This window comes from Neofelis nebulosa, chromosome 11 (genome assembly GCF_028018385.1).
Source record: "Neofelis nebulosa isolate mNeoNeb1 chromosome 11, mNeoNeb1.pri, whole genome shotgun sequence".
Classification (NCBI taxonomy): Eukaryota; Metazoa; Chordata; class Mammalia; order Carnivora; family Felidae; genus Neofelis; species Neofelis nebulosa.
This window is the reverse complement of record NC_080792.1, coordinates 2545438-2565229: the sequence shown is the minus strand read 5'-3', so window position 1 is coordinate 2565229 and position 19792 is coordinate 2545438. Positions and strand designations below refer to the sequence as shown.

Below are 19792 nucleotides of genomic sequence, written 5' to 3'. Positions count from 1 at the left end.
GAGGACGGGAGCCCAGTAGTCAAAGCAGAGCCACAGCCCGTGCGTCTGATTCGTGCTCGGCGCGTTTCCGTAGTGCGAAGTCTTTGGTCCCTTAAACCTGTTGCGCGCGGTGGCCACCCCTCACCCTCTCCGGCCCCGGCGAGGCCCGAGGGAACGGGAGCTGGAGAGCAAGCAGGAGTGTGGGCCGTCCCCTTGCCGCCCCTCGCTCGTCCCCGGGGCCCACGTGGCGGCCACACGCAGGGCGCTGGCTGCGGGACCAGGTGTCCCGCGTAAGCCTCGGCACACCCACAGCACCCTCCGGCTCTGGGCGTCTCCCGCCCCTCTTTCGTCCACAGGCCCTTGCTTCACGCGGTGATGCCAAGACGGGGACCCTGTGCAGGGCGAGGTGGCCGGCTGTGCAGAGCGGGACCCCCAGGAGAATAGGATTTGCTGTTCTCCTCCACTGGTGTGCTCCCTGCTCCTCTCTTGGAATTCTTGCCTTTCCGACTTGCTTTTGGGTCCCCGAATATGATGCCCTCCTCGTCAGCCTGTAGCCCCCCCTCCTCGCCTGCCGTGGTCACGCTCCTCCCTGGAAAAGTGGAGCTCTGTATTCCTAGAACAGATGTCGAGTCTCCTGGAATCCAAGAACTCCTGGTGGGGAGTTGGCTCTCGAAGGCCGGGGGCAGCGCTGGGACCGATCTGCCCTTGGATGGGTTACCTCTGATTTCATGGCGGTTTTCCTAGGCTTTCCTATCTTTCTTGGTGTATTTGCAGAGAGGCAGAGAGGTCGACCACGACAGAGAGAGAGAGAGAAGGAAGAGTATTCTGGAAGGTAGGAAGGCAGTGCTCATCGACCCCGTTGGAGTTTCCAAACCACAGGGGCGGGAAGGCACTCTTGGTTCTGAGAGCTGAGAGTCAGCTGTTCATATTGTGGTTTCATCCAGCGGCCTTCCTTCCCTCCGCAAGCCTGTTTCAAGTGCTCTTGGTCACAGATGCTCAGACAAGTGCATTTTGAAACCGTTTAGTGCCGCCCTTGCGATCCTTCCCCACGGCGGGTGCCATCAGACCTCCAGTAAACACACCCACCTTCTTGAAAGAGTAAGGGATCCCAAGCTGCTGGGGGCAGACGTTCCAAGTAACGGGAAGTTCTTGCTCAGAGAGAAGACCCCAGCTGGAGAAGAGCATGGCCCTGCTGCCTGCTGAGGCCCTCTCCGCGGAAAGGGGGTTCCGGGGGGCGGGTTCCGAGGTCCTCAGACCAGGCCGCCCCACCTTCCGTGTGCACCTGACGCACAAGCACCTCCTGAAAAGCATTTCGCGTCCTGAGCGCCCACCGCGTGGATCACGGACGCAACGGCCCTTGGAACTCAGCCTGTGAGGGGCCTTCGGGGTCAGCGAGGACTTTGTCGAGCCCACGGGCTGGGTCCGTGCGGCGAATTTGCCCTTGGTTTTGGCTCAGGCTCTGTCTTGGAATTCCCGTCACTTAACAGGCGTGTGAATACGTACACAGTCAGCAGGTACTTTCCGTGTTTTAACAGCCTTCTCGTGTACGTCCTCCAAAGCCAATCCCAATCCTACTTGGACCGGAACGGGGTCTCCGTGACCGAACAAAGGATAAAGGCAGAGGAGGACCCATTGCCAGGAGCCTGCAGTGCGTCCTGTGTGCCTTACGACGTGTCCGCGTGGTCCCGCAAAGGTGCTGTTGGGCAGAATGTTTATTTCTTTCAGGTCAGGTTTTTTTTGACGGATGCACAGAAGTCAGTCTGGGGTGAGGACGTGGAGGAGAGGGGTGTTGTTTTTTCTCTGCCAAGCAGTTCTTTAAAAGAGGAAAATCAACATTCCGTTGAAAGTGTCTTGACATGACCTCAGGAGCACAGCCCTGTGTTCCTCGACTTTGCATCTGGGCGTTTCCGGCGAAGTCTCGGCCTCTCCGTGGATCCGTCTGCTTCCGATGGCAACTGTCTCCTCAGCGGAGGAGAGAACGAGGCAGGGAGGTGCCGGGTGGCGGCAGGGTGAAAGGAGCAAGCCAGCCCCGCCTGGGGCTTCTAACTCCGCTGTGGGGCTCACTGCTGTCCCGTCACACACGCTGCTGTGGCTTTGGCACTCCGGTGGCTTTGCCGGGTGTCTGGGACCACGCGCCTCCCGGGTAGGGTGTTTGCTTTGACCGAGGCGCCGCTGAGAGACGCCTTTCCAAAGCGAGTGGAGCAGGAGCTGAGATGCCGGCCGCCGCGTGGACGCTCGCGGGTGGGGACTCTCCACACGCACGTGGGGACAGCGGGCTCACCGTCCCGTCCATCGTCTCCGGGCCTCGCTTCCCCACCTTCTGCATTCTCCCAGGTGAAAAACTCAGACATCCGGGCCCGGCGCCCGCTGGAGGCCTGTGGCCGCCAGCTTGTGTGTGGGCCGCCCCCACGAGCAAGGAGCAGTGTTACTCCCGCTCGACTTAGGGCCTCCTCTTTCCCGTTGCCCCCCTGCCAGCCAGACGGGCCCGGGGGCTCTAGACGCCGCAAGCAGTAGAGGACAGGCAGTGGCTTGTCCTTCGTCCCAGCGCAGGCTCAGCCGAGCCCGGGCGGGGACAGCGACCTGCCACCCGACTTCCCAAGGGCACGCGTCATGTGACAACCCAACTAGCGAGGGCTCCACGCGTGTTAGGCGCTGGTTTCCAAGGGCGGGTCGACCCTGGCGCGCCGAGGCCCCCGTGGCCTTGTGGGCTTGTCTGCTGCCCCGGCCCCGCGGCCGGCCCTGCCCCGGGCACCTGCGCGGGACCCCACTTGCGGATTCAAAGGCCCCTGGGAGGGTTTTCTGCCACCACGCCTTTCCTTTGCCTGCTTCCCCTCAGGGGCTGCCCCACTCGCTTTGGCAAAAGCGACTTCCCCACGCATTCACGACCTGCCGCGGCCCGGACGTGGCCCGTGCTGACCGAGGACGGGGAGGGCCTGGCAGGGTCAGCGCGTCTTACCTGGTACATGTTGCACAGCCCGGGCTGGCTGCGGGCATGAGAGGGCACAGGGCTCCTTCTCTGCTTGAGCCAGGGCACCTGCCGGGGGACACAGAGTGGCCGTTGAGTCCACGAGGCACCAGCGGCAAAGCCCCCAAGTCCTCCAGCAAACGTCCCCTCCTGACCGGGCTCGGCGAGCCCCCGCGCGGCGAGGAGGGTTAGTGGGGGATGGAGGTCAGAGGGAGACGGTGTGAGGATGATGGGTGCTGGCCGCCAAGGGCGCGGGGCGGGAGGAGACGGCAGGGAGAGAAAGGAGCGAGAGGAGAGATTCAGGGGCGAGGCTGGGGCTCCGGCCCAGTCACGTGAGCAAGGTTTCTTAGCGCTGGTCGCGGCGGGCCCAGCCCCGTAAGGTTTCGCGCGGAGGCAGCGCGTTCCAGGCGGTGTGATGCGCGAACGGGCTTTCCCGGCCTGCGTGGGGCGGGTGCCCGTAGAGGCTTCTTCCCCGTAGAGCAGCTGTGGCCGCTTCCGTGCGGGACGTACGGTCGAGACCACGCCCGCTCCGCGGGGGACACAGGGCGCCGGGAAGTAGTTCCTCGAGGAACGCGGTGGCCGAAGTCAGGCCGGGCGACGGTGTGGGGTCACGCTCTCTGACACGTCTCCTGCCGCCGCCGAGACCGGGGAGCTTAATATTAACGTAACGTTCCTGGACGTGAGCTGCGCGTTAACCTGGACTCTGAGCGCGATCGCTGCAAATCTTCCTCAGTAGCGTTTGCCTCTAGTGTCGCGTTCTCCCTGCGTGTCACGCGATTTTGAGCGGTGTGGTTGACAGTATTACAGGAGCCAGGTAAATGGCCTGCAGAGAGGTCCTCTTGTCTGCGCGTCGCAGAATGGTGTGTGCGTGGGTGAGAGAGGGAGACACACAGAGAGAGGCTGGTAGACAGACAGAGAGAGACAGAGACAGAGAGACTGACAGAGGCTTCAGAGAGAGGGACAGAGAGGGAGGGAGGGAGGGAGGGAAGGAGCCTTACAGTGGTCAAGAGACAAAATCAACGTAATGGGTTTCAAGAGATGTCTCAGGTGGGCTACAGATTAAATGAATGTTTTAAAAACAGGTTACCAGCTGGTTATGTGTGGAAATGAACAGTGGTTATGACACACAAGAATGTTAGGACACTCTAGAAGGATTATTGCAAAGTGAGCACACGGGGTTTCCAGAGGCAACTCTGGGGCGAGTCTGGGCTCAGCTCTACGTCCCACAACTGATCCTCCCCGGCGAGAGGGGATCTTTCTGTTCCGGCAAGAAGCCCTGGTGAGTTTAGTTCAGGGTCCTGAGCACTTAAGAGGAAGGCGACTGAGTATTTGGGTTCAAGTGCGTCTGGGAGGGTACGCCTGGGGTGGCTTCTGCCTTGATGAGGCCGGGTTGTCCCCACAGGGCGTGACGTGCCTCAGAGGGTGGCAGAAAGGCAAGTCTGTTACGCCCTTGGCCAAAAGGCAAAGAAGAATTCTCCAGTTTGTTTCCCCCATTTAGGACAATGTCCCTTCTTAAGGACGGGCTCAGCTCCTCGAGCCGTGTCAGGTGGCTGGGGGGTCTGTGTCAGCTGCCTCCGTGGGCTGCTGGCCACGCAGCTCGGGGCGGGGAGGCTGGGGGGCGGGACCTGCCTGGCTTGCAGGAGACACACCCCCCCTACCCCGCACCTGCAGGAGGGGAACGCGGCTTCCTCCCCCCTCTGCAGGCGGTGCTCAGCCTGCTTCTTCTGCACAGGTGCGGGCAGGGGCGCAGCCCACAGGCCTGCGACGACGGCAAGAAGGGCCCCCGAGAGGAGCCCTCGTTCCTGTGACTCTCCCTGCCCGTCAGACTTTCTTAGGAAGCAGAGGAAGGCTCCAGAGCACCTAAGGGTGTGGTGTAGACGTGTGGAGAAATGCTTACTATGTGAGCCAGAGTTTGACCAGAGATTCTCCGGTGGTTAAACGCCCTAGACGCTCCCGGGAGCTCCGGAGAGTGGGGTACGCTCCCTGAGATGTCAGGTCAAGATCTCCATCAGCCGGTCAGAAATTCCTGCCACCAAATGACTGATGTTTTACCAAAAGGAAAATCAATAGATGCCCTGTATGGAAATGAACGTCAAAGGAGGTGAGCATTTCCCGGCAGAGGTCGTTGGAGGGGTCAGTGCGTCCAAATTAATCGCATTCTTGCTTTTGTGCCTAGTTCATCCACAACCCACCTTATGCATGACCTTCACACTCGCTGACGCCCCCCAACGCCAGACTGCCCGGGTTCCTGGGACCCCCTCGGACGTACCCTCAGCGGGGCACACAGTCGCTCAGGAAATGCTGCCCTGGGGACTGTGTCCCACACACACAAAGGGGACCGGAGTCTGCTCAGTGCCCACGTCTGCCCACCCGCGTGGGACGGCACTCCCAGACACGCGCTGCACACGTCGAGCAGAACGAGAGCAGTCACGGCAGAAAGACCGGGACGCTTAGCTATCTGTCCGTGGAGAGAAAAGAGTAAACGAATGTCTGTGCAAAAGCACACGAGCGAGAAAGAGACCTGGCTGTGCACAGGTGGCAGGTGCTCGCACACTCACCTGTTGGCGGTCCCATCAGGGGACCACAACCACACCAGTGATGCATGTAGTGAGGGAGGGAGGGAACAGGAAGGAGGCAGCTTAGGAAATTCACGAGCAATTAGCACACCACCGTTGGTCTGTCAAAATGTTTAATGAATGCATAAAAAGGAAGAAATGTCTATAAAACAAAAGTTCATCGCAAAATCAAACTGGCATACAATCACCAGAAGGCAGTCAGCATCGAACCCATCAGCATAGCGTACAGACGTGTGGCTCGTACAGAGGACGCGGCAAGGCCCCCACCGTCCTAACTCAGGTCCCGCCCGCTGACACCAGTGGCCGTGGACTCGGGGGCAGGTGCCGCGCGGCCCGGAGGACCCAACACACATGTCCTACCACGTCCCTCCCGCCGCCTCTGAACGCCACACTCCCCACGAGAGTACAGAACGTATCTACACAACTGGGATATTATGCGAACAATGAGGAATTGAGCTACGGCAGAACTAAAATGTGTTAAATGAACTTAAAGGCAGCAAACAGGACGCGGTGATTAATCTACAAGACCGATGACACGCCATAGCAGTAAATGACAAATGGTCTTCATCCCGTACAACCAAAACTAGAGGCATACACATCATCCTCAGTGCTAAACAACGGAGAGCAGGTTATAAACGGAGCCTTGACAGTGAATGTCAAGATGACAGCAAGATCATCAGTGCAGGACCGACTTTCAAAAACTCTTAAAATACAGCGGTATGGAGAAATCCGCGATGGGCATATTCTGGCTGCATTCTTACTTGGGAACCGTCCAGGTGTTACGTCACCGTGTCCAGCTTAGGTTTTCATCAGACCTCACCTCTTCGAGATAAAAAGAAACAAGGACGGTTTCCAAAGCTAACGGTCAGGGCCTGAGTGGCTGCAGCCCCCGTGTGGGCACGTGAGGTCTGACGGGGTGGGGACGGCAGCGGGTGGGGAGGGACAGCTCTGAGAGCCGCCCTTCTCACAAAGAACACATGCATCTTAAACTTTGTCCTAAACGCCTGTCCGTTCCTCCCGGGACCCCACGTCCCAGGGCATTGGAAAACCTGTCCTTTAAAGGCAACAACACGGTCCTTCTTTCCTCCTGCAACAAAGGAACGTGTTCCCCATGAATACACTTTTCATTTGTGGCTCTCAAAAGAATATGCCTCCTCAAGGAATTTATAATGCACTTTCCCTGAATGTCAACGCCCCGGCCATCCGAGGGTGGGTGTTGTCGGTGCATTCCGAGGATTGGGGGGGGGGCAGGAGTCCCACGTGGCCTCAGCGGGGGGAGGGGCACCGGAAGGGCCAGAGGCCAACAGCCTCCTTCCCAGGGGCCGTGCATTCAGTCTTGCATGACTGTCCCATGAAAAACGTACTCCGGACAGAGTAACTGAGTAACTGCTTCCCCCCAAACCCACAAGGTGGGGGCAGGCCGCCACTCAGGCCTGGGGGACCCTTAGCATTCCCCGTACCTTACCCAACGACCCCGTCAGCGACAGACGGTGGAAACCTGAAATGGGCTTTTATGGATGATAATCGGGCCTTTGGATTCTCTTCTTTTCTCAAGCTTCAACCCAAAGACCTTTCAATAAAATGAGGGCTCTCCTGATTTATACACAGAGCAAAGCAAGAATAAAAACAAAACCCAAAAAGAACCCCTCGGCAGCCCAGGCCAGTAAGGACCCCAGAATCCTAGGGCCATCGTGGGGGTGTGCCTGGGTGGAGAGTGATTAAGTGTACATCTGCAGTGTTTAAAAGCAAACAGAGGCCGCAATAAAACAGGGGTGTTGAAAACACACTGCTTTCCTGCCGGTGTGCCTGGTAAGCACTCGTGTGAGTATACACACCCAAACTCCCAACTTTTTCTCCGGCATCAAAAGGCAAGGCTGTTCATTTTTAAACCTTCTTTATTCAACATTCAGCAGTGAACAGGGCTGACACTTCAGAAACTCTGACACAATTATTTAAACATTGTTTTTCGTTTTTAAAATCCTGTGGAAATATTGTCATTTCTCTGGGTCCTTGATAATCTAGCAACCCTATTTTGCAAAGCTGAGGCCTACTTCTGAGCTGAATCTTTTCTTTCAAAGTATTAAAGAGGAGGAGAGCCTTAAAGCAAAAGGTTGTGATCCTACATAAAGGAAGAAAAACGTGTATGTGTGCACACACACACACACACACACACATATATACATCATTCGGAAATAGAGTCACAATGGTTGATATAAATGCATTCACAATTTTATTTTCATTGAAGCCACAAGCACTGAAATGAAGTTTGTTTTATAATATATGCTATATAGCCATTTAATCTTTTCTGCACACTTCAAATACATTTTTTCCTGTTCCTTGAGTTCAGCAGAGAAGCTTATGGTTCCAGAGTGGCTGCATGCATACGGCGTGCTTAGCATCATAGCAAAGCTTCATTGGGCAGCCAGAACCTGGTGTGGTCGGACAGCTGTGCTCGAGAAAGCACCTCGGACAGAAACCAGCATTCGAAACAGATCAGGGGACCGACACTTTAGGGTGACGCGAGACTGCCCCAGAGTAAGAGCGCACGTCTCCAAACACAGACACTCAAAGAACCAAGCAGAAGACGAACTCCGTCAGCACGCAGGATGTACCAAGTGTTAGTCCCAAGAAGGCGCGACAAGAGCCACATGAGCGGCCTCGCCTCGGGGCAGGTACCAGAGACATTAGCAGCGCCCAGGGCCCCGCGTGTGCAGCGAAACTGACCGCGTGGTTCGCGCGCGACCATTTCACGATCATCAGTCGTTTTAAGAATTGTCGTTAGAGATGAGAGCAACTTTTAGAAGCTCCTTTAGAAACCGCAGGTCGGGGTCCCTGCTCCACACTTTACCCAGAAGCCTCTTGACGTTCCCAAGACCGAGTTCAGAATAAGAACAATACACAGCCAGAGCAAGACCTACGGCGTGTGAGTTCTGTGCGCCCGGCCAGTAAACCCAGGCTTCTTTGAAAACACCCTCTCCTTCCGAAATGCTCAGCTATGCGCCACCCCAAAAAGGCATGTGACCTGCTATGTGTCTGCTATGGGAAAGCCACTTGGGATGTGGCTCTTGGATGAAACATGAGCACGGATGACCCAGTGACAATCCAGTCCAGAAGCCACTGCTGGACACGGGAGTATAATGGGGGCCTTTTGTCTCGTGATACAATTCTCATCTACAGAACATTTAAATAATGAAACTTCACAGACTCTAGATTCAGGCTAATGGAATAACAGAATAATACAGTTGTGATTCATAGGCACACTCAACCCTCCCGCCCCCCCCCCCCACCCCTTGCCCCCAAAATAACTCAGACAAAAGACAAAATCTGCTCAAGGCGAATTTAAATCTCGGCTTTGTGCGAAAGTCCTCAATCGCATTATTGTTACAAGACAACGCGAAGCTAGCAGTGCGGACTCCAAGAAAAACAAGCACGACCCAATGTCGAACCTGAAAGCGGGGGCGCGGGAGGCAAAGCAGCCACGAAGCCCCCAAGCATGAGCCACCAAAGAGCCGAGAACGCGGTGCCCTTCCTGCAGTGCCCACACCAGGCCACCCTAGAGATGCCCGATTCGGAACGTTCTTGCAGCCCTGGGCCACATCCCGATGGCATCCCTTGGGAGGAGGGGAAAGAGGCTGAGTTGTGTGCCAACACGGCAGGCGGCCCCCCGGGCCCCTCCCGCGGCCGGGGGGCACGTCCAGCAAGGACGGCAGGTGGAAAGCGGAGGGGCCGCACCAGCATCTCCCCTACGGCTTAGCTCACCTGCACACTTTCCTTCCTTCTCCTTGTCAACTACAGCGGACACACGTTCTGTGCACCCCTGTTACTCCTCAGAGCTCACCTTGCCTGAGCCCCGCTTGGGCACACCCCTGTCACCGCCAAAGAAGCGCCCGAGGGAGTCAAGGATGCCCGTGTCTCTGTGCCTCGGGAGGAAGCCGTGCCTGGCGTGATCCATGGCACTGGCGGATGCCAGGTACTTGGAGCCGTGCCGCTGGGAGGGTCTTTTCTGTGACGCCATCACATCGAGGCCCTCGGGAGTGGCTGTGCTGTCCTCTTGGATGGTCTGGAGCTCGTCTGACTCCGAGGGCCGGTCTTTGAAGGTGTTGTCCTCCCTCCCGGGGGCATCTCGGGAAAAGAGGCGGATCAAGTGGGGGCGGCCCCCTGGGTCAGCTGGGTTGGCGTCCTGCCAGGCATTCTTTGGGTCCGCTGTGCGCTTGGAGTCTGTCACCGCCGTGTCCTGAGAGGGGGCCCCATTGTTCTGCTCCACATCTGCCTCCCCTGCAAACAACAGTGAGATATGAATACGGGCCGTGCAAAGCGGAGCGGGGGACAATGACGCTTTCTTCCAGGGCTAGTGTCCTACCGAATCCACAGGACGCGCGAGGGGCCATCGAGCTGCATGGCAACCCCACGTCGCTCGGGCAGGACCCAACCTGGACCGAGCGAGCACCCTACCTGCCGCTCTCGGGCCCCGGGACTTGCCTCACTGGCTCGAGATTTGGCACCCCACATAAAGAGCACCCCCGCTTCCTGCCGACGTGGCCAATCCCCCTTGGGCGCCGCCCTGCCGCGTCTGGAGAGGCCAGCACCGCAGGCACCTTAGTGGGACGTTGAATCTCGAAAATTCCACTGGTGCATAAGCTAAACGTGTCCGGGAGCATTTATTTGACCAAAGGTATTTTTAGCATTCTTGATAAACATGGAACTTCCCACATCTTTTCGCAATTCATGCCTTAAAGAAATGGGGCATTTAGAATTCTTCAGTTTGAGATTCCACAAGAGGCCTGTTGCACTAGAGAACTGCTTATTCAGGACATTTTCATTTGGCCTCTCTTCTCTAAGTGGCCACGACTGTAAAGTTCGAAGTGGGAACGGTGGATTTCAAGTGGGATCCCACCATCTCATAGCTTTGTGCGCGCACACGAACGCAGCGTTTCCTCCCAGAATGGCAACGCATCCACTTTCCTCTCAAGTTGTAGGTTAGGTTTAAGTGCACGTCCACTCCAGCCCACTCCACCTTTTGTTACTTATCTATAGAAAATGTGGGTTTCCTCACGCTTCCTTATAATACTCCCCATCCTTCAACCACCCACTAATCTGCTCACTGTCATTTACCCAACGGCAGCATCCATCGTCTGTTTGGCCACCTACCTCTCTATCCACCCGCCAATCCGCCCACAGACCATCCACCCAGCTCCCCACCCAGCTCCCCGCCACCCATCCAGGCACTCACCCTCCCTCCCGCCCACCACCAGCTCCCCAGCCACCCGCCCAGCCACCCCGGCCATCTACCCACCCAGCCACCCAGCCACCCAGCCGTTATTTGCTGAGGACCTAGTAAGCGGGGTGCACTGTGCTAGGCGCCTGGTTTGCAGTGATGAACATCTGGTCCTTGTCTCAGGAACACTGATGAAAACGAGTGTCATGAATTGAAGGGTCCCCCCAAAATGGCGGGTCCCCACCCTAAACCCCAGTAGCTGTGAACGCGAGCTTTTTCAGAACAGGGTCGTTCGTAGACACCAACGTAAGATGAGGCCCTACTGGAGGAGGGTGGGCTTGACCAATGGCTGTTGTCCTTGCAGAAAGAGGGGGCTCTGGATCCAGACACTGCCACACCGGGAAGAAGAGGCCACATGAACATGGGGGCGGGGACCGGAGTGATGAGGGAGCACCGGCCGGTCACAGACCTGGCGCCCACCCTCCCCTAAGCCGGCAGCCATGGCACAGCCCCGCGGACACGCTGAGTTTGGATCTCCAGCCTCCAGAATGTGAGCATGGAAATTCTGTTGTTTGAAACCACCCAGCGCGTGGCGGTTTGCCCTTCGGCCACAGGACACCAACATAACGTACAATTTCGTGTCAGCTGCTGATACAGAGACCACAGGGCGGGAGCAGGGGCTTCAGGGAGGCCCCTCGAGGGATGGGATGGGTGGGCCCGGGCGGGGGTGCCGAAGCGGAGGAGAGGGCACCCAGTGCGCAGGCGGCAGGAAGAAGGGGCTGGGTCTGCAGGTGCACAGGTGGGGGGGGGGGGGATGCCGCCCACGGGAGAGATGGAGGGAGTATTTGAGGATGTTTGTGCATCTACACGATACATACTTTCACAAACACATCAGAAACAGAAGGCGAACGATTCCACTCTCTTTCAACAAAATCCCGGCCGTCAGGAGACGGTCCCGTGAATGATACTCATCACACAGTTTCTTGACCTGTACTTCCAAAGTAGAGAACCTCACTCCCCACGTCCGTGCTCAGTGTTCGCCAGTGACAAAGTACAAGGCAGAGCCCGGAACCCGGGATCCCCGTGACCTTATCCAGGCTCCTAGGAGACAGCATGCAGGGTCAGCTGTGCCCGATGCCTCAGAAATACGTCCCTTAGAGTATGGCACGTCCTTCGGGACCCCTGATGAAAGGAGGGAGCAACACAAGTATTTTTACAACGTATGTACTAAATGTACTAAATGGCTCGCGGCACAGTAGCAACATGAAAAAGCAACGTACAGAATCCTAGGGCCGCACAAAGCTGTAGATTTTCGCAGGGATGGGATGCTAATTTATAGGTTGCCACAGAAATAGAGTCTGATTTTCTAGCTGTGCCTTATATTCTGTGGCTAATATAAATTAATGCAAATGCGGGAGAGAAACAAAAGCTATATTGTACATACTTAAACACATTAACAAAACACAAGCGCATCTGAATACTAATATTTGTGTAACAGTTGGGCCTTGTGTCCCTGAATACGGCTGTTTGTGAGGGCACAGAGAAGGCGTTCCTGTCCTGAAAGTGGCTTCTCTGAGCACACAAGGGGCACGGGGACACTGAAATCTGTGATGTGCAGCATTTTGGGTAGGGACAAATGCAGTTTTAATTTGTCAATTAATATCAGCTTTCATCGAATTACAGCCCAATGTAGTCTTTTTATTGAGACTCGAAGCATGGAGCATAGCGATTTCGGGCACAATTTGTGAGCCATGGACCTGATTCTACCAGAACATGCACTTACAATGCTCTATTGTCGTTCAAATTCTACGCGAATTCGCAATAAAACTTTTTTTTTTTTTTAAAGCCCACCTCACCTAAATGCTAGAATGGCCCCCAGAAAGCTTCGGAGGGGAGACGTATTGGACCTTTGAAAGTAATGCTGTGAAAATCACAGAATGGCTTCCTGGAACATCTCTGAGAAACAGAGACGTCACTCACTCGACAGTGGTTTCTGGAACAGAGACACCCACCGAACCGGAGGTTGATTTTGGGGGAGGCGGTGTTTATTGTTCGAAGAAACTCAGACGTCCTAACCACAGCAAGTCTCCAGCTGAAGGTCCCAGTGGTCCCGCTGATCCCTGTGTGTCTGGCTCCTTCCCAGGCGGGGTGTCCTCAGTCCGGCCCCCCTGGGTGACTTCTTTTTTGACTGACTGCAATCATCTTCTTCTTTTTTCTTCTTCCTTTTTTTTTTTTTTCTTCCACTTTATGCTGGGGTTTTTGCTTCTCCATCACCGCTGGTCCCAAGGCCATGGGCTTCTCTGGTGGGATCCCACACTATACCCAGGGCTGCTGGAAGGACCATACAAGGTTTCACAGTACATGGCCTTACTTCCCCCCAATGTCACATGCACCAAGGACAGACTCGCCCGCCTGCTCTTCCGTTTGCCCTCCACCGTGTCCCACATGTGTGCCCCCCGTGTTGTTTGATCTCTGCGCATCCCATGCGGTGCGTGGTTGGCACTAGGTGCCCAGCAAGATCACAGCCATGCCGGTGTGAGCTGGGCCATTCCTCCCAGAGGAAGGAAGTCAAATCCCCACCTCTTCTTTGCTAGAACTTCGCCATTGGCATCGCTGCTGTTAAACTGTTTTCTTATATGCTTATTTTTAAGTGAAGATTTCCCTTCGGTCCTGAAAGGCCCTGCAGCAGGGTCTAAGCTCTGGCTTGGGAACGAATTTCAGTTGTATCATCTGACTCTTTCCGGCTACGCAAAGGGTTTGTAATAGTCTAAATGTAACCCGTCAGCGTGGCTCTGAGGTACCAGCATAAGGAATTCAGTGTCCCGGCTCTATTCTTTCATCAAGTCCAAATCCAAGTTTGTGCGTCAGGCCTGATTGCTCGGATGTCCATGGTTCACTGGGTGGGACGCACCTGACGAGCTCTGGGACCGCTGGACCGCGGCTGAGCCCGTGGACAACAGAGAAACTGCATGCTGTGGACAGCAGTATCCGGAGTCAGGGCCAGCGAGGGCCCGAGGTCTGCAGGGCGCAGAGGAGAAGGACCCTGCAGACCAGCCTCAACCTCTCCGACTGGACGACGGCTTCGGGCAGGTCGCTGAACTGGGCGTCTGTGGTGATGACGTGGGACGATACAGCTACGTTCTTGCCTCAGATACCTTCAGGCCCCTTTCAGCAGCACGCGCTAGGGTTTGGCGAGCTGAGTTTTCACCCAGGGCGGCTGCTCCCGTACGTGCGGCTGTCCCCAGAGAGCCCGGGACGGGAGGCCTTGGCTGACCGCACTGGGTGTCTTGTACGCATTACCAACAACCCTAACAAGCAGGTAGTTCTAGAAGCGCTTTTACTCACATGAGGAAACAGACACGTAGGGAAGCTAAGGAGGACTCACTGGAGGACGCGGTGTTAATTCCAGGTGTACGGTCGGAACACCACGGCTCCGGGCCTCGCTCAGGGTCTCTTCCGGCCCTGACGCCCCGACGGGCCTTACCTGCAGCTGGGCTCTTGCCTCTACGGGGAGAATTTAACTGCACACACTTGACTGCTAAGCCACGTGTGGGTCACATCTGCTGAATGGAGAGGGACAGGCGTAGGGGCGGCAGAGGGACCTCACAGAAAGCCGCCCATCCGAGCGAGCAGCTCAGCCAGCGCCCCCACCTGCAAACAGGAGACCCGCTGGAGGCACCCCGCGGGCTCAGTGCACCCTGGGCTCCGGGAGCTGTGCAGGCATACGCAGAGGTGCCTCCCTGCACGTCCCCTGCTCCCCCAGAACCAGAGCCCGATATTCCTAGGATGGGCTCAGATAAAACTGAGGACGAAGTGCATATTGTCCTGTATTTAAGTATCACTGCATTTAACGTAGAACATACCTCGTCTGTTCTACTCCACCACACCCGTGGGAATCACAGCTCATGAATAAGTTCCATCAGAACCGTCTGCGTGTGCACGCACATGGGAAAAAATACAGATGTCCAGGCACGTCCCAGACCCCACAAGTCGGGACGCACGGGATGGCACCCAATTCTGCTTTTTTAACAGGTCGGGCGAAGTGCCCAGTCGGCCATTCTGAGGACACCTCGGCTCACCGTGTGACGATGGCACGTCCCCTCCCCCCTCCCGCCCCTCCGCTCCCTGCCTCCACTCACAGACCACAGTCTCTGGGAGGAGAGCTTAGTCTCGGAGACGCGGAGCATCCTAGGCCTGCTGTGTGTCGGGCCCTTTCCCACCGTCGTTGTGGGGCTCGGCGCTTTTCGCCCCTTTGGGTTGGCTTGAGAAGGTGCACCCCTCTGTGTGCTGAGTCTGTGGGGCTGAGGTGATGAGAGGTTTTGCCAACATTGAACTTAAAAACGTGCCCTGTACGCTCATCCCACCCAAACCACCGCTGTTGGCTTATTTTACATACGCACACTCCTATCTCCACCCCAGGCGGAGGCCTTGAGCCCAGCCCCGGTGAGCGGCCTCCTGGAGAGGTCAAGGCTGGGAAAGCATTAGGAAGCCCGGGGTCTGCACCAGACCTGAAATTCAGATCCAACTCCCCACCCCCTGCTCGTTGCAAACGGCCCAAACCCCACAAGTTGCATGGCCTCCACGTGGGGCAACCGCTACAATTTTCCCCACAGAGCGGCTTTTGTGAGCCACCCCTCCGTCTGTATTTTTTCTACACAACATCCATCAACTGTTTGGGCAGAAAATAAAAAGTGTGCATTCATTTTGAGGGATCAGACTGAACTGATTTCGTGCATCTTCTTACCTTGGTTTTAAAAGCACCTGTCCTGGGGCACCCAGGTGGCTCAGCTGGTTAAGTGACCAACTCTTGGTTTTGGCTCAGGTCATGATCTCAAAGTTTGTGGGTGCGATCCCCACATCAGGCTCTGCACTGGCAGTGAGGAGCCTGCTTGGGACTCTCTCTCTCTCTCTCTCTCTCTGCCCCTCCCCTGCTCACACTGTGTCTCTCTCAAAATAAATAAATAAACTTAAAAAGAAGAAAAGCACCTGTCCTGGGGGGAGATCTGGTCAGGTCTATAGCACAGAGTACAGGTCAGGCTTGTTTGAGGTGTTTTAAGTTCCCATAAGTGAGCAAACAACCACAAAGCCAGAGCTGAACTGATTTGATGAGTCTGTCCTCCATCACAGGGTGTTTTCACCCAAGGAACTAGGATTTTTCCTGGCTGAAAAACACAGGTTCCCAGCTTCCTATCCGCACCCCCTCCTTGTGGGGGCCCCGGACACAGACTGGACCCGGACGGGGTCTCAGAGACCCTACAGGAGGCCTCGCGGAATCTCTTCCTCTGTGGCTTCCATGGGGCCTGCAGTACAGACAAGTAACGAAATGGTGAGATTCATAAAGAAAAGACAAGCAGCTACAAACGCACGTTCCCAGATGCCCAGACAGCAGTCGGCATCACCCTGCTGTCCTGTCCTTTATTGTGCACCGTGGACAACCTTGCAGCGCCTGCAACAAGGCAGGGACCCCGCACGGAGGAGTTTCTCAATGGGGCTCAGTCACCTTCCGGGGCCGGAGAGTGCATCCGCATAGCGATGGGGACACTTGGTGACTTTCATCTAAATACACAATGGCAGAATTCAGAGGCGCTGTATGCGCCCTTGTCCTGGTACACTGGACGGTTTTCTCCTAAGTGATTTGCAATCTGGTTTTCCAGCTTATGGTCCCTTTGGGAAGTATTATCCCCACATAGGTCCGTATATCCAAATGCACCAATGTGTCCTGTTTCTGGTAATTGTCCAGGCTAGTCCTTCGTTCCTAACTCAAAGCAGCAGCATGACAGATTAACGCCCATCATTATGGAATCCACACAATGGAGGAAATCTTCAATTACTGGGTCTTTGGTTTCTCGTTTTTAAACTCACGCTTTTTTAACTTGTACTTTCTTCCCCAGAGCTTTTCTTCATCGGGTATGTTAGAGATTCCTGAGACTATTAAGGCCACTGTGCAATCTAGAGAACCACAACCGACCTGATTTCGGGTCCTCTCTTCCTGGGATGAGTTGCCATAGGCAAGCAAGGGCATGCCCACCCAAATTCACACGCCAAGTTCACGTCCTTCAGAGCGGGTGAGCTGAAGTCACACAAGGGACTTCTCAGGCTAAAAGGTCTTGAGATGCAGAGACGGCTGTAAGGGGCTCAGGAAAAGCTACCTAATACTTCGCGCCTTTGCAGAAGAGCCCCAACCAATAGAAGGTGGCCCTGCCTTGTACGGCCTGGGGAAAACCGTCCGGAAACACAGGGCTTGAACTGAAGCGACACCATTAACTCTCCTCCACGGGTCTTGTTAAATTCTGATCCTCTGTTAGCTTCTGTTGGTGGCAGGCGGTGTGGATCTCTCTGTTCGGGACTTTTAGGGAAGGCAGCTTTGCAGATGAGCCCACGGCCTCCGGGAGCACGCCTGTCCGCCCGCCGACTGAGCCCTGCCCGTCCGGCCCCTCTGGCCTCCCGCGCCCATCCTCTCCCAGCCAGCCCATCGATAACCGCTCAGAGCGCCAGCTCCTGGGGCTCCAATTCCCCCAAGCGCAGATTCCAGGAAAGAACCAGGAGGCAGACACCGTTCCCTTTGCTTAGACCTGAGGCTGGGCTACAGTCGCATTTTCACTCAAAGTATGAAATCAGTCATTACCGGAACAAAATCTCCAGGTTGCTTTTCCGTAAGGGTGGTGTTTTGGTTGTTGTTGCTTGTTTAAATTTTTTTTTTCTTTGCCTCGCCACTCTGGGCCTGGAGGTGCGGGACCCCCTGCGGTGTCCCACCACCAGCCGGTCCCACCGCGAGAGTCTAGATGGCGGACTCTCCTTGGAGCCCTAACGAGGACCCATGAAGCTAAGAGCACCCTGACAGCCGAGAGGCGAACGTAGAGCTCCTCAGACCCTCTACAGCCAAGTGCAGAAATAAAACCCGCGCGTGTGTGAAGGGCACGCGATGTTTCATGGCGGGTGCTTGGAAGCAGATGCTGGGAATAACAGGTTCAGGCCTGGCTGCCCCACCTCACCCCTACCCGCCTCCAAGCGGGGCCAGGCAGCCTTCCCGGGAACGGAGTCGCTGGGGAGCCCCTGCTTCCTCGCCTAAGGCCTGAGAGGCTGAGATGGGGGGTGGGGCTCTGGAGGTAGGAGCAATGTGCCCTCCTCCACCTCCAGCCGGAAGTGCCCTCTTCCTAAGTGACGTTAACACGGGGCACGCAGGTGTGTCCCTGACGTGGGAGGCCCCAGGAGAAGCATCCTGCCCAGTCTGCGTGTGGACCAGCCCCCGCCCATCGTGGGGGGGCGGCCAGAGGACCGCACTGACCACCAAGCCTGTGGCTCCGCTGGGCTCTGATTAAGCTCAGACCGAGAGCCCCCGCGGGAAGGCCAAGGACTGGCGGCAGACAGAGGCCCGCAGGCGCTGTGGTGCGGACCGCGACCTGGGAACCGGTGCTCGTGACCAAGCCCCCAACTCCTATCCCGGAGACGAAGGCAGGAGGGATCCCCTTCCTGCGAGGGGCAGCCTTCTGAGGCCACGCCACAGGCCCGGCACGGACAGGACCTCAAGCTGCCACAACGTGGCTGACCACCCGCTTTAAGGAACAGGGGCGCTGTGAGTGCCTGTGTGTCCCCGGCCCAGCGGCCCAGCCCCTCTCCACAGAGGAGCCCTCGGGGACCTTGGGTGGGTGGGGCCGTGGAATGTGTCAGTGTAGGCCAGGGCTGAGAGGACCCTCCTTGTTCGTGGAATACTTCTGTCCTTGGCTCCCCGTGCTCGGGGTCACCAGGGAGGGCGATGGAAACAAAAAGGCCCATGGTTGTGGCCCGTGGATGTGCTGTGGCAGAAATTCTGCATCTATGAGAGGCATGCGGCCGCCCGCCAGGCTACTGGCAGAGACGTCTTTAAAACTTTTCCACAAACGAATCTTATCAACCCACCCATCGCACACAAATGCCTCCTTTGTGCGCCCAGAACATATAGTTTTTATGTGCTCTAAATAGCTCACCCCTGGAGCCCTCCCACAGCAGGGACGGGGTCGCGGGAGAGGCAGCCCGAGTGCAGAGCAAACGGCCCGCGAGGGTCAGACCGGGGCTCCACTGCGAGTCTGCACCTCGTGGGGCCCGAGTTTGTTCATCGTACAACGTGGTGCCGGCTTCCCCGGCACAGCTGGTGTAGAGATACGGGATTTTTTTTTTTCAAAAGCCCGATGTCCACATGGGTTCTGTGCCCTGAGCAGCCTCTGTCGATTCTCAGTGAAACTGGGTACCAGCAATGAACAGGCCCGGAGAGGCGACGAGATCGCCCGCAAGCAGGTGGCATCCCGGGAACGCTACCGACTGCTCTCCAGCGGGGGGTAAATTAGCTGAAAGAGGTGTTCCTGTCTCCATGTCTGTCGTACCCAGTGGGGCTCAGTAATCATGGCAGAGTTAAACTGACTTGGGGCTGTGAGACCAAAGCTCGCTGAGGTCAAATCCAGTGGACTTTGGTTCTACCGCCAACTCTGAGGCCTCGAGCATGTGAATCCATGTGTTCACGTCCCGGTGCCTCAGCTGCAGAATGGAGCGAATTACTGGGCTCCCTCACAGGACTGCTGGGACAAGTACGTGAAGGGCACGTAATAAAGTGGCTTAGCCCTGGTGCAGACGGAATACCCATCGGTCAGGGCTTCTGTTACTGTGGCTGGTGTGATATTTGAAACACTAGTCTAGGGATACCTTGTATACAGCAGTAAGAGCCTACACGTTTTCCACATACCAACTATCCATCCATCCGTCCACCATCCACCATCCATCCACAATCCATCCATCCACCCATCCATCCACCTACCCACCCACCCACCCATCCATCCATCCATCCATCCACCCATCCACCCATCTATCCATCCACCCACTCATCCACCCATCCACCCACCCATCCACCCATCTATCCATCCACCCACTCATCCACCCATCCACCCATCCATCTATCCATCCACCCACTCATCCACCCATCCACCCATCCATCCACCCATCCATCCATCCACCCACCCACCCATCCATCCATCCATCCACCCATCCATCCATCCACCCATCCACCCACCCATCCATCCATCTATCCAT

At 56.4% G+C, this 19792-nt stretch overlaps 1 protein-coding gene across 7 annotated transcripts in view; it reads right to left on the bottom strand.

Annotated features, from left to right (window-relative positions):
- Positions 1–19792, bottom strand: part of MBP (myelin basic protein) — a 116440-nt gene that overhangs the window by 22815 nt on the left and 73833 nt on the right. For 5 of the 7 annotated variants that reach the window (XM_058691776.1, XM_058691775.1, XM_058691779.1 and 2 more), the window contains 2 exons: positions 9359–9795; positions 2936–3013 (listed from right to left, as the gene is read on the bottom strand). In XM_058691776.1, coding sequence (XP_058547759.1) covers positions 2936–3013; positions 9359–9795 — 515 coding nt within the window. The remainder of the gene's footprint in view (positions 1–2935; positions 3014–9358; positions 9796–19792) is intronic. The other 2 variants (XM_058691777.1, XM_058691780.1) reach the window with 1 other exon arrangement.